Source organism: Typopeltis vanoorti, chromosome 15, assembly GCF_054136105.1.
Source record: "Typopeltis vanoorti isolate ZY-2024b chromosome 15, IOZ_Tvanoo_1.0, whole genome shotgun sequence".
In the NCBI taxonomy this organism is placed as follows: domain Eukaryota; kingdom Metazoa; phylum Arthropoda; class Arachnida; order Uropygi; family Thelyphonidae; genus Typopeltis; species Typopeltis vanoorti.
Window position 1 is genome coordinate 52,619,739 of NC_143563.1, and position 15,624 is coordinate 52,635,362.

At 32.4% G+C, this 15,624-nt stretch overlaps 1 protein-coding gene across 2 annotated transcripts in view; it reads right to left on the bottom strand.

Moving 5' to 3' along the window:
- The window catches only part of Faf2 (Fas-associated factor 2), a 293,787-nt gene that overhangs the window by 89,117 nt on the left and 189,046 nt on the right, over window positions 1-15,624 (bottom strand). For both annotated transcript variants that reach the window (XM_090404809.1, XM_090404808.1), the window contains one exon: window positions 10,590-10,690. In XM_090404809.1, the coding sequence (XP_090260935.1) occupies window positions 10,590-10,690 (101 nt within the window). The remainder of the gene's footprint in view (window positions 1-10,589; window positions 10,691-15,624) is intronic.

Sequence of the window (15,624 nt, forward strand, 5' to 3'; positions counted from 1 at the left end):
AGCTGCCACAAATGTAGAAGAAGGAATCTACACTATTGACACATTTTCGAGTAGTAGACATGATGTATTTTCTTCATTGAGACTAACATGCAATTAACAAGACAAAAAAACCCAGAGACTTTATTGAAACGTTATAAGCACTCATCATACTTTCAAGATCGATTAACGATTGATTGATTTCGATCGTTCTTTGTCTGCTGTGATGCATATAGCATTCGTTTTAGGCAGTTGTCATCGCCTACTTTTCATCACCTAAACGTATTAGGCCGGTTATCGGCCTCTCTCGCATTCAAAGCGCCAGTACGTGCCATTGCAGGTTCTTAAGCGTTTATTCGTTTACTAACAAGCAAGAGCGGTGAGCGCTCCAATTCTGATCTGTGCACCGCTTTGAATAATAGGCTATATCTTTGGGAATTTTTCGAATTTCTTGCTAAAAAGTTAGGAACAGATTTTTAAAAGTACATACTTTCAGAAAATAATATTAAAAAATCGATTTTTTTGATCCTCTAAATAGCACTGCCTCCTTAAAACTATCAAAAACTTACAAATTAGCAAAAAGAAAATGCCATACAGGAAAAACCTGACGTGATAGAGAAAAATGGGTTTGATATTTGAAATCAGCGCACCCAAATTAGTAAAAAAACAAGTGTCAGATCATAATCAGCAGGAAAAAAAAATTTTTTTGTTGGCCAATGTTATTTTAATCACCAATACATTTTAAAATTCTTCCAGAACTTGATTGAAGATAATTATTTTTGTCAAACAATTATTTCAAAAATTCATGAAAATCCGAATCTAAAAATGAATACAGCCTGCATCTGTTCCAAATAAAAATGAATACAGCCTGCATCTGTTCCAAATTAAGTTTTCTTTTTTATTCATAATCTTAGAAGGTTAGTTCACAGATTGCGCAAAAGTTCGCACTTTTAAATTTTGCTTTATAGAGAATCATATGTAAATTTTGAATCATATCATATAATGCATAATTTTTATGAACGTAATCTGTAGGTTTTTGCATTTCAACTTTCTTGGTTTCCCCCAATCACTCCCTACAAATCGAAATAAACGGCAGTTATGAAGTCAACTGTTATGTACACATTTTCGGTATTATGCCGCAGTTTTGAAGTAGCGATATTTTCCCTACACTTTATCCTTTGAAACATGTCTAGGTGGGTGCATACGTCAAAATGAAATTTCATTTCCAAAATTTTCATAACAGAATTAATTCGCCTTTAATGGCTAACTCCCCCCCCTCCCAAAATTATCACCACACACACAAAATACTGCTAGATAACATATATGCACTTTCTTTTTGTTTGTTTGAATTCATTATTTTTCCAAAGTAATCGTACTGTTGCAGTTTTAAGCAAAAGACAAAGGCAAAAAATATCTTATAAAATACCACTGGATATAAATTTTTGATATTAAAAAGACTCGCAATCGGAAACCCCGAGTAATGCAGTTTAAACATCATTTGTTGTTCCTTTAAAAAAAAAAAAATTGTTTCTGAAATTGAAATGTGCGACCCATATAATTTTATTTTGCAAGGAAAGAAAGCAAAATGTCATATTTATTTCAATAAATGTTATTTAAAAAATATAAATATTTGACATAATATTTATGATGTAAACAAACGTTTTGATTATTTATTTTCGCACATGTGAAATTCGTTTTTATTTGGGAAGAGACACAATAAATAAATTGTGCAGCAAAAAAAGGGTCAAATATCGTAGGACAGTAAAGAAATTCCAAGTAATAGAGTGCACATAAAGTCAATAATCCGTTAACGCGGGGAAGGGGGGAGGGATAATTACATTTTAACAGATAGAATGCTGATGAAGTTTCATCGGCATTCTACATTTTTATTAAGTCAAAGGGATTTTAAGTATATTTGCAAACAGATATATTCAACATAACTTAGCCAGTTTTGTTGTAATAAGTGCCGCATTTGAAAAAATATTAGCGGCAAAATAATAAAATAGCAAAATTCATAATGCTTCAGAATAACTTGATAATTTTGATAATACCAAAACAAGATGAGACACATCTGTAGAAATCTATTATTATTATTATTAGAGTCCTTTTAATTATGAACTCTATAAAGATATATTTAATAAATTGGTCGTATTTTTGTGTTTTAAATTACGGTAAATAAACTAGTTTCATTTTGTCACAGATGGTTTTCACTTCTGAACTACCTGGACTATTGTTCTTATCAATATTACTAAATTCCAATCCCCTTCTCTGGAAATTTTCTCTTACTAAATGTTTGACTTGTGTTGACCAATCACTGACTTAGCAGTTTAATTCAGAGATTAAATATATGGTCAGTTTAATCCATAACGTTCTTAAGAATATTTCGACCTGTAATTTCCCAGAATTCTGTTAGGAAAGAACAGATCGCTGAGTATTGAACTTGCGATCATTTTGAAACACGTTTCTGAGACAACAGAGGTTTTTTTTGTGTGTTGCTGCTGCTATTTGTATTAATTAATGGGTAAGAACAGTTTCTATATCACATGAACAGAGCATTTGATTTTCAAGTTTATTATTATTTAAAAATTAAATTGATTTTTCAGTTCATTTTTTTGTGCATCAAGATTCTGGTTATTTTAGGGTAAAATGGTGAGTAAAAAAGTGGATGTTAGCGAGCATAGCAAGTTATCGTTACTATTGATTGCTTCTACGTTTTAACTAAAGCTGGAATTATTATGCTTATTACTGCAACTTAAAAAAATCAAATCTGGAGTTGAATAAATCTTTATAATTGTACGATAAAGTTGGAACTGAATTAATCCTATATATATATATTATATGCTTTTTATATGAATCCCAGGCCTCCAGTAAGTAAGGTGGTCTCACATTAGGCAATGTGAGACCACCTTACTTACTGGAGGCCTAGGATTCACATAAAAAGCATTCACACAAAATTTATGTTTCACCTAAAGTTGGGTGGTTGGAAAGCAGACACGTAACCATTCTGTCAACTAGGGAGGCATACTGTGCATGTTACTGCAAACTGAAATGTTTTATATTTATATTTAGATCCATGTTGTAATTCCATAAATATGATTTTTGCTACAATTTTTATTACCGTAAAGTCAAAATTTTTATTTTTAATGAGAATATCTGAACTTTACAGTTGATGAAATTCCTATTTTTACCTTGTTTAGCAAGGTTAATTTGATTGCATTTAAATTCTTTTCTTTTTTTTTAAAAAAACTTTTATCCTCATACGATTATTTAATAGGCAACTTGCACCAAAATAAAACAAGTGACCTGTCGTTATTATGCATTGCATCAGATATAATGGACTCGATTAATTATGATGACATTACAGATATATTTGCTAAAACCAAAGCCAGAAAAAAAAAAACTTTTAGTTATTGATTTTTTTTATTTAAATTTGAAGTGATTTATTTTTATACTTTTTTTTAAATGCAAATATATGTATACCAGTGTTGTATTGTGTTATTAAAATTAGTTATCATATAAATGTTGACTTTTATTTTCAATATAATAAATTTAGTTTAATCCTTTATCCAAGTCTGTGCAAACAAAGTTTGCATCTGAAAGTATCTTCAGGACTGGGGTAAAGTGGTACAACACAGGGCGACTCTTTGCAAAGGTGGAGCAAGCTACCAATACTAGTATCTTCCTTAATGCAAAACACATCTCCTTGCGGATATGTATAATGTTATGCATTAGGGAAGGGCCACTACCCAGACTAGTTTCGACCTTTATTGAGGTCTCTTCAGTGGGAGCCAGGCCAAAGTGGAGATACCAAGGAAGAAGCATTAGCAAGGTCATCTCCTCTTATAGGAGCTGCCAAACAGTGTGCCACCTTTTTATTAAATTACTCTGGATTTAGAGAAAGATGTTGAAAGTTTATTTTTCACTTGGTCAGACTATAATAAATTTAGTTTAATCCTTTATCCAAGTGTGTGCAAACAAAGTCTGCACCTGAAAGTATCTTCAGGACTGGGGTAAGGTGGACTCCTTGGGCGACTCCTTGCAAAGGTGGAGCAAGCTACGAACACTCCTATCTCAGTAACTTCCATAATGCAAAACACATCTCCTTGCGGATATATCTAATGTTATGCATTAAGGGAAGGGGCACTACCCAGACTACTTTCGACCTTTATTGAGGTCTCTTCAGTGGTAGCCAAGCCTAAGTGGAGATATCACCAGAAGCATTAGCAAGGTCATCTCTACCTATAGGAGTTGCCAAATGGTGTGCCACCTTTTTAATAAATTACTCTGGATTTAGAGAAAGATGTTGAAAGTTTATTTTTCACTTGGTCAGACTATAATAAATTTAGTTTAATCCTTTATCCAAGTGTGTGCAAAGTTTGCACCTGAAAGTATCTTCAGGACTGGGGTAAAGTGGTACAACACCGGGTACAAATGCTTCTGCCTTGGTATCTCCACTTGGGTCTGGCTCCCACTGAAGAGACCTCAATAAAGGTCGAAACTAGTCTGGGTAGTGGCCCTTCCCTAATGCATAACATTATACATATCCGCAAGGAGATGTGTTTTGCATTATGGGAGATATTGAGATAGGAGTGTTGGTAGCTTGCTCCACCTTTGCAAGGAGTCTCCCGGTATTGTACCATTTTACCCCAGTCCTGAAGATACTTTCAGGAGCAAACTTTGTTTGCACACACTTGGATAAAGGATTAAACTAAATTTATTATAGTCTGACCAAGTGAAAAATAAACTTTCAACATTTATTTTCAATAAACTAAAAAAAGTGTTTTTTGAGGCCTCAATGATGTTGCGACTCGGGTCTCCAAACTGGACACTGCCTGTTTGTAATGCTAGTGGTGAACGCTCATTTTCTGTACTTAAACGTGTTAAAAATATTTACACAATTTGTTAAGTTTGATGCATTTGAGAAATTTGTCAATTATGTTCATAAAAAATGATATTGTTGAATTATTAGATTATAAATGTATGATAGATAAGTTATAAGGTATATATAATTGATAAATACTTCATTAAGTAAATGTATAAAAATTGATTTGTAAATTACTGAATAGTTTAAAGTCCATATTTTTTATAATTAAGTTTATTTTTTTGATAAATATTTCAGTTACTGGATTTTGAAAATGGATAAAAAGAAATCGGGTTTTCAATATCGCAAACGTAAAGCGAAAAAGGAAGAAAGTTTGAAAAAACAAGGTGCATTTTGAAAATATCTTTGCCGAGAAGATCGTAATCGCATACAAGAAGAAAATCTTCAAGATTATACATTGGATAATTCGTCTATAGTTTTGATTAACGAATTGGAGGAAAATTCTACAGATATCAAAAATTGAATTAAAACAAGAAGGAGAAATCTATAGATCATATGAGTATTGTTGATTCTGAAGCTGGTTGTTCTACAGATCCAATCATAAAAGGATTTGATTTTACAAATTTAAATTATAATGATCCAGCAACTTGGTATCCTGTAAATTTTCCTTAAAATGTTCCAATATCAATCAATTATGTCAACTATTAGTTGAACATGGACCTGAGCAGATTCATAATTTTGATTTTCCGAAAGATAACAATAATAGAACATTTTCAATGACTCGTTATACTCATAAACTATTTAACGGTGAGACAATGCAGTGTTTGTGGTTATTGTATTCAAAGTCCACGGATTCTGTATTTTGCTTCTGCTGTTTATTATTTAATCAATGGTGGATTAACATTGCTGATTCTGCATTGAGGGACTGGAAAAATGCTTCTATTTTAGCTGTGCATGAAAAAAGTCAAAGACACATTGATTTCCACAATTTCCATAAGTGGAAAGAATTAGAAATTCGAATAAAAGAAAAGAAAACCATCGATAAAGAGGACTTGCTAGTTATTAGAAAAGAGGAGAAACATTGGGTGCAAGTACTAGAACGACTCTTTGCTTTAGTTCAAACGGTAGCTATTCAAAATTTATCATTTCGAGGAACAAACGAGACATTGTTTTTGCGTGGAAACGAAATTTTTTTGAAATCTGTCGAATTTCTAGCCAAGTTTGATCCAATAATGAATGAACATCTTCGAAGAATAAAAGATACATATGTGCATCACTTGGAAAATATATTCAAAATGAAATAATAAACATCTTCGCCAATGCAAAAAAAAAAGAAACTTTTAGAATCTGTTGTTGCCGCAAAATATTTTTCTGTAATTATTGACTGTACGTCCGACATTGGTCGCACGGAACAAATGAGCATAGTACTTCGATTTGTGGACACTAGTAATAGCACGGTTTCTATAAAAGAACACTTTTTGGCATTTATAGAAATAAAAAATACCACTGGAGAATTTTTATCAAATGAAATACTAGGAACTCTAGACAAATTTTCATTACCAATACAAGATTTACGAGGTCAAGGATACGATAATGCCAGTAATATGAAAGGTGATGTAAAATGTGTGCAGCGACGAATTTCAAATATTAACCCAAGAGCAATGCATGTACCTTGTAATTTACATTCATTAAATTTAGTAGTGAATTGCACTGCTAATACTTTTGATGCCACAGCACTTTTTGATGCGGTACATCGTCTATATGTATTTTTTTCCGATTCGACTCATCGATGGGAATACCTCAAAAGACACAAGTAATTTTACACTCAAACCAGTCTGTGATACACAATGGGAGAGTCAAATTGACTCGTTAAAGCCCTTAAGATATAATTTGGCCGATGTTTGCAAAGCACTGCAAGAAATATCTCAAGACGATAGTTTATGTGGATTAAATGGAAATACAGTAAAACCCCGAAGTTACGCAGTAGGTGGGACCAACAAAAAACGCATAAGTCGAATTCGCGTAACTCAGGGTATAATTTTGCATGTAATTTATATATACAAACATACAATTGGGACCAAAGGTTTACAAAAACACCTATATTTTTTAAAATATATATTCATAATTGTAGTTATATATATACATAAAAAAGAAAGTTATTTCAATGTCGATTTTCATAAAATCTAATAGATTTGTCTGATGGCATAATGTCTTTTTCTTGTCACGCAAAATTTCTTCATAGCAAGCTAATGATTTTTTTTATTCCTTGCCATGTGGCTACAATTCGTTCCTCATTAGAATCTGTGTCCTCCAAAATCTGTAAACCTTTCTTTTATGATTGTTCTTACTGTGGATTCCTGTAGATCGAACTTCTTTGCTAGTTCATAAATTTTCATTCCGCCTTCAAAATCCTTGATAATGTTGAGTTTTGTTTCCAAAGTCAATGTTTTTCTTTTCTTGCTAGCAGAAGAATCGGCTTGCTACTTTTAAATGACATTATTATTTTTTATGTGATAAAATTTTTATCAAGAACATAACATTAAACAATTGCAAGGTTTGTACACTATAAAAATTGTGTATGAATGGAGACTGTGCAAAACACGTCAGTGCTTGTTCACAGCATGTGCAACACTGGTGAATGCGGCCGGCACCTCAAAGATGTGACTAGTGGTGAAGTGTAAGGAAGTTCAAATTTATCATATCCTTAGTAATGTGGTATAATATACTTTTTGAAATAAACTTTACAAGTAAACAACTTCAGAATACAAGCCTTGATATAAATGGTGCCATAAATTATGCTATTAATGATCAAAGAATGAAAATCTGAAATGAGGATGAATTTGAAAAGATGTTAACAGACGTGGAAAAAATTGCTGAATCTTAGGTGTAATGCCTAATTCTGAACAAGAAACAGACTTAGAAAAAAAAAAAAAAATTGTGTATGAAGCAGAGGATGAATTCATAACAGATTTTAAAAGAAAATTAAAGGTAGATTTTTATTTTTCAATTATTGATACCACAAATGCATCTGTTGATGAAAAATTCAAGTACATATCTACAATTAACGAAAAGTTTGGTTTTCTTTTAAATATATATGAATTTCAAAAAATTACTTCAGCCAAACTGCTTAAAATGTTTGATAATGAAAAACTGTTTAACACATGATAATTCTAGAGATATTGATGGAACAGATTTATGTAGTGAATTACAAATAATAGCAAGGCGAATTCCAGAAAATATTTCCTCATTAGATGTCCTGTCATACATATGCAAAAATAATTTAGAAAATAGTGTTCCAAATGTGTTTATTGCTCTGAGAATATTTTCAACATTGCCAGTATCGGTAGCAAGTTCAGAAAGCAGTTTCTCAAAATTAAAACTTACAAAAACTTACACTCGCTCTATGATGGCTCAGGAACGACTTACTGGTCTAGCAATAATATCCATAGAGCATGAAATTGCATCTACAATCAATATAGATGAATTAATTCAAAACTTTGCCAAAGCAAAAGCCCAAAAGATTAATTTTTCATAATTTTTGTATTTAAGATGTAATAATTTTATTGCTATAAAGATATTAGGAGTAATCATATATGTATACAAATGTATTGGTTTTGATTAATAAATTTTATATATAAACATTTATATATAAATTTTATATATAAATGTTCATAATGATATTATTTTTATAAATATCCACATGTAGGTGTACATGTGCTTGTGTGAGTATGACAAAATATATATACAAGAATCCCTCGATTAGTCTGCCTAATGCATTCTTTAAAATAGATGCATTAATCGAATATAATTACCTATGGGAAAAAGTATAATTCGTTCTTCAAATTTCTTTTTTGAACCTTAATTTTTTTATAAAAGAATTAAGGTATGTCTCAGGGCCTAGTTAAAGTAAAATCATGAAGCTGAAAGACTATAAAACATATTCAGAATATAAATTTTATTATTCTACTTTTTAACAAAGAACTGAGCTAACGTAGTTTGGCGGGCATTTTGTTTCTTTTTTTCATACAACCGACGTTATGGCCCTATTGCCTCTTCTGCAAATTTTACTGCTTCTCTATTCATCAGCCTCTGCATTGCTGCTTAAAAATTTCGCTTGTATGAAAAACATTATACGCAACTGATTGTTATAATCCACTTGCAGGCAATTTTTATGACTGATCATAAACAGCGGTATTCTCTTTTCAAATGTTGAAAGATTTTGATGCTTGAAAATTAACGATACACAAATGTTATTAGGCGTTCTGGGTCCGAGCTTTTCGACATATTCTCAAATATTATTCTCCTCAGAATATTTCCACTATAAAATATTTATTCATAAAAAATGTTTAGAAAACTAAAATGACAAATTCCAGGAACTTCTCGTGGAACACAGTTTGGGAAACCCTGGTGTGCAGTGTACATGGAAGTAGTGTAGTATGCCATTAAAAACAACTTTGTCAAATGTTTTAAATCGGTAACTAAATTATTTCATTCTGGTGACTGATTTTTTAAAATAGTTAGGCATAAAAATATATAGAGAGAAATTTTTTAAAATCTGTAATTTATTTTTAAGATGTATATAGGCACCCTAATTGAATTTTAGAGGCCACTAATCGAATTTGGGTATCGAAAAAAATGACGCCTAATTACTGCATAGAGACATTGTACAGGGACGCCTAAATTTTCTTTGCCTAGGGGCATCAGATACTCTCGCACCGGCCCTGCCTTAGATTAACTCTGCTTACACATTCTTGAATGCTAACAACGTTGTTCTTTTTTAATACAATTCTGCTATTTGTGCCATCTGCTCACTTCCCTAATTTTTCTCAGACCCCCTCATATATGTGGTCTCTAGTTTTTGATTGAGTGCTTTATTTCTAACCCAACTCTCAGATCAATAACTTAAAACTGGTTTGAATACCATCTTGTATACTTCTAGTTTGGTATTTTGGCTAATTTCTCTCTTATTCCATATAAATTTATTCAGCTAGGGCTAACCACCATACCAGTTTTGCTTATTCTGTTGTCTATTTCCAGATTTAACTTGCCATCTTCACTATTTTCACAGTTTTGTCTTTTTATTGTTAATTTTCATGCCAAATTTGGTACAACTGTTATTCAGTTGAGTTAGAGAATCCTGTAGACTTCCACTTGATTTATTCCTAAACACATCATCTGCATTAAGTTTCACATATCCAATTCTAATATCAGTCCTAATGTCACTTTCTTTCATAATGCGATCCATATAGATGATGATTTACAATGTACAAATGTTAATCAGTCTTCTCATGAAATAGCCTTGAACTCCTGTGGACAATTTGCTATATACAGTGAGAACTGATTCTATATATATACCCTCACCCAATTATTTATGACTATTACAGCCAAGTTAGAACAAAAAATAGAATATAATCTTCTATGTATTGCTAAAAGAACACGACTACTTTTTAAGACTTGATTGGGTGCATAAATAGAAAATGAAAAACAGGTATACACAAAAAATAAGCAATAAAAATGAATGTGAAATATGATTTTTATCTCTCTATCATTTATAAGTGTGTGTGTGTGTGTGTGTGTGTGTGTAGAGAGAGAGAGAGAGAGAGAGAGAAAATCATATTTCACATATTCTTTATAAATGATATTGATTTAATTAATCAGCAATCTGTGTTGAAATCTGATAGGTGATAGTTTAAAACAAATATTACTTGTAATAAAATATTTAGTTAAATTGATGATTTAAAATATTACAATAATGGAGCATGTGAACTTAAAAGCTGGCTAAACTTTTCACCTGACTATAGGTTCCCTGATAAAATACAGGATGATTCTTTCCATACTTTTCTTCATATTTACGAATAAAAGTCATAACATCACCTAGTGGATCTGTAATAACTGAAAGAAATTCAATACAAACATATAAGAAAACAAGGGAAATATATTTTAAAATATATCTGTATTAGAATACTTTTGTATAATACTTTATTAATTGATGAAACTGGGTTCAGGGGCTCACATTGGTGAGTACAGGCATGGCAAACCCAAGCTAGACCTGATCTTACTTCGTACACTATACACTTGGTATATCATATCCGGAGACTGGTCTTCTACTCTTCTCTTCTACTCTCTCTTACGTCTTACTCCCCCCCCCCCCGTGCTATTACAGCAATTTGAGGGCAAGGGGGTGACTCTTTCTTCTCAAACTGTAGTTTTCACTATCTACTAAAAAAAGGCAAGCCTAGTTGTCTTAAGGTGGCAGCCCCCACCACTAGGATACCTATCGTCATGTGCTAGTCACTTGACATAGGGAAACATATATTACTTTCAAGTCTCGACGAAATTCAAACCAGACAGAAAACATGGGAAACAACTGCAAACTGGAAAAGGTTAAGAAACTTTAGAAAAAGAAAAGCGTGGTGAAATATGCTACATGGAACATTAGAAGCATAGCACATAAAGAAGAATTAGAGAAAATTTTAAATGATGAAAATATAGACAAAAAAAGAAAAACTTAAAGGGACAAAAGAAACAGCTAACTACAATATCATATATAGTGGAGTGGACAAACAAATACATGCAAAAGCTGGTGTACTGATTTGGATCCATAAATCAATTAAAGCAAAAATAACTCATACATACTGGAATGAAAGAATATTAGAAGTGTGATTAAAATTTAATAAAGAAATTTTAACAGTTGTTGGAGTGTATGCTCCTGAAGAAGGAAAAGAAGAAGAAAAAAATTATTACTTTTACAAAGAGTTACAAGGAATATATGAAAAATTAAATAAAACAGACCACATAATTATAGCCAGATATCTTAATACCAGAATAGGAATGAAAAAAATTAACAATAATATACAAAAATTTGGAGAACCAACAGTAAACAAAAATAGAAAGCAACACATTGATTATACAATATATAATACATTTTTGAAAATTATGGAGACAACTACCGTGTTTGAATAAAAACTTTAGTTTAATATAACTAAAATCTACAATTCGACGTTTCGATCTTTATGTCAAGATCATCTTCTGGAGCATACAACTATACACAGAAAACAAGCTACACTACAATCAAACTGGTTTGTTAAAGATATTGACCAACCGCTACAACAATTGTTAGACTGACCTCTGGTGGAAAAAAAAAATTATACATCAACGCTAGAGTCCTATTATTAGTGTTATCTGTTGGTTGTAGAAATACATTGGGCGTAACAACAAGTATCTATCTATATACATATATTAACATCATGAATATACTTGTACATTCCAGTCAGTTGGTATGGAATGGTTTCTAATACTAGTTGAAGATTGGTTAGAGTCCTGACTTATGTTGGATCTTATGTATTAGGTAGGCTGAATGTGTACCATCCAGATCCTTGGAATTTTCATGCCATCTTTGTTGTTGATATTTGGATGGTTTATCAAGATTTCGCAGGCTTCCTTGAATTTCCTTTCATACCAGGTTTTTGTGTGGTGTAAAGAGCGGGTGCTTTTCCAGTTGGTTTGGTGTAAGGTGTTGAGCGCGTGGTCTGAGAGGCCTGCTTCACCATAATGGTTATATTTAATGTGTCTAATGTGTTCTTTCTGGAGTGTAGGGATTGTCCGTCCTGTTTCACCAATGTACGGTAAGTTACAGGTGTAGCGGATGCAACAGACTCCAGGATATGCTAATGGGAGGAGAGGATCCTTAGAGAAGTTGAATGTGGTTTTAAGTTTAGTGGGTGGTTTAAAAGTAACATTGAGATTATAATGTTGTAGGATTCTATTGATTTTTTCTGATAACCCTTTAATGTATGGGATGGCTATGGTTTTAATGTAATCTAGATTCGTTTTTGTTGTTGTTTTATGGAGTATTTTATTAATTGTATTTTTGTTATAGCCATTATTTATGAATGTGTCGCTGATGATTTTTAGTTCTTGTTTCAGGGCTTGCTGGTTAGAGCAAATTGTTGTAGCTCTGTTTTTAAGGGTGTTAATGACTCCATATTTTTGTGATGGGTGGTGGTATGAATTCGCATGTATGTACTGGCCAGTGTGTGTCAGTTTTCGGTAGACTGTGAAGGATAGACTGCCTGAAGGAAAACGTGTGACTAGTGTGTCTAGGAACGGGAGCGAATTTTGATTTTCGATTTTGATGGTAAATTGTATGCATTCGTGTTGTTTGTTTAGGTGGCTAAGGAATGTTTAGCGTTTGTCGCCCGTGCGGCCAGATCGCGAACACATCGTCAACGTATCTGAGCCAGACTGTCGGTCTTAGCATGGCAGAATCAAGCGCCCTTTGCTCAAAGGTTTCCATGTAGAAGTTAGCGATTGGGGGGTATAGTGGCGAGCCCATGGCTGTACCTTCTTTCTGTAGGTAAAATTTGTTTTGCCACACGAAGTACCCGGACTTTAGTACATGGGCAAAGAGGGCCATAATGTCGGGCGGAAATTTGTTCTGTAGTAGGAAAATTGTGTCATTGATGGGGACATTAGTGAAAAGGGCAGAAACATCAAAACTGACTAATAAGTCGTCTTTGTCAAGTGTTATGTTTTTAATTATGTTTATAAAGTGTTGTATTTTTTATGTAGGAGGGGGAATGACCTACCAACTCCTTGAGTGTTGCAGCTAATTTCTTGGCTAAGTGGTAATTGGGACTGTCTATTCCTTCCACAATTGGTCGAAGGGGCACATTATGTTTGTGTATTTTCGGGATCCTGTATCTGGAGGCCAAGAAGTGATGGACTTGAGTAGTTTCTCTGTTTTATCCTTTATCCTTTTTGTTGGGTTATAATTTACAAGCTTATATGTGTTGTTATCGGCTACTAGTTGATTCATTTGAAGTACGTATGTTGACCTGTCAAGGACAACAGTGGCATTGCCTTTATCTGATTTCGTTATTATTATTATGTTTTGTTTGGCTTTTAATGACTTAATTGCTGCTAATTCTGTTTTTGTGAGATTGTTCTGTATGGTTTTCTTCGTGTTTAGGACATTACTAGTTTCTAGGTCGTATTTTATCTGCTATATTGTCAGGTAGAGACCTGATGCCTCTTTCTATGTGGTAGATAAAATCCAATTTGTTTACCTTTTTAGGTGCTATTGCGTAGTTCAGTCCTTTATTCAGTAGCGTAAGTTCGCCGCTGTTCAGGGTGTAGCTTGATAGGTTGATCATGTGATTCTTGCTTGCCGGTGGTTGGTCACTCCTTGTCTCCCTTGTTTGTTGTTCATTGTTGGTGTTCTGATTGGATGGTTTCCTGTGATTGGCCGCCATATTTTGCCGTTGTTTCAAACTGTGGAATTCAGTCTTGAGTTTTTCTTTATTCTTTTCCAGGGTATATTTGGCCGAATTGTCCATAATTCTTTCAAGTACTTGTAGAATGTCTGGATTAATACAGTTCGATAGTTCGGATTGCATTTTTGAAACCAGATTCTGTGTTGTAGCTAGGTTTTGGCGGGCTGTTTGAATCTGTTCTCTGAGCATTGCTTTTTCTGTGCGGTCATAAATACGGAGTGCCTTAGCAGACGTAAATTTCTTTTTTAGCCTGATGCAGATAGAAATAAGGTTACTGTCTCTGCATCTGTTTAAAAAGGCCAGCCGATTGATCAGGAGGGAAATACGAATCTTTAACTTACCATAGCGATTGCAGCACTTGTGGGTATCATTTCCATCAAAAGAAAGGATACGATATATAATAATTTAAAAATAATGAATACATTTGACAAACATAAAAATATACATAAATATATGTGGTGTGCAAGAGGACAAAAATCAGTAATAGACTACTTTATAATAAAGCAAATGAAAAAGCAGCAAACCTCTTCCTAGACATTAAAGTTGGAAGAGGGCTAGAAATTGACACAGATCACTATTTAGTACAGGCAAAACTAAGATTTCCACCAAACTGGATACAAAAAATACAAAAAAATAAACCAACTAGAGAAACAAAATCTAATTACAAAGTAAGACTACTAAATGATTCAAGTATAAGAAATTTATACCAACAGAGGATTAATAACTACTTAGAAAAAATACAAGAAAATGAAGACATTGAGAAAGAATGGAATAATATAAAAGAAATTATGGCATCAGCAGCATATGAGAGTCTAGGAACACACAAAAAAATCATAAAAATAAAAAATTACATATATGGGACAATGAAATAAAAACAATAATTGAAAATAAAAAGCTGGATTTTTAAAAGATGGTTAAGTAGCAAAAAACAAGATGAAATTGAATATAAAAAAAGAAGAGCAATAGCCAAAAGAGAAACCAGAAAGAGTCACAGAGAAAGCTGGGAAAAATTTGTATCATATCTAGAAAATGACATATACAAAATAAGACCCAGTGCATACAAAATACTAAAACACATGAATGCAGATATAAAAGAAACTGCAAAATAGATGTAAAAGAATTCTTGGATTACTTTACAGATCTTTGGACGGATAATACTGGCATCAAAAATAATTACGCCAGAAACTTACAAAATACCTTAAATGATATGATAACAATGAAAGAATTAAAGGACAACCTAAATAAAATAAAAAATGGCAAATCAGCAGGAGAAGATGGGATAAACTCCGAACTGTATAAATTTGCTGGAAAAAAATTTCATCAAAGATTACTAAAATTTTTAAATAAAATATATACAAATGGACAGATACCGATAGAATGGAATACAAGCATAGTAATACCTGTATTTAAAAAAGGGGATAAAACAAAACCTGCTAACTACAGAGGTATTAGTTTATTGAATATATGCTACAAAATATATAGTAAAATACTTAATGAAAAACTAAAATTATACAGTGAAAAAAATATTATTAGAATATCAAATGGATTTAG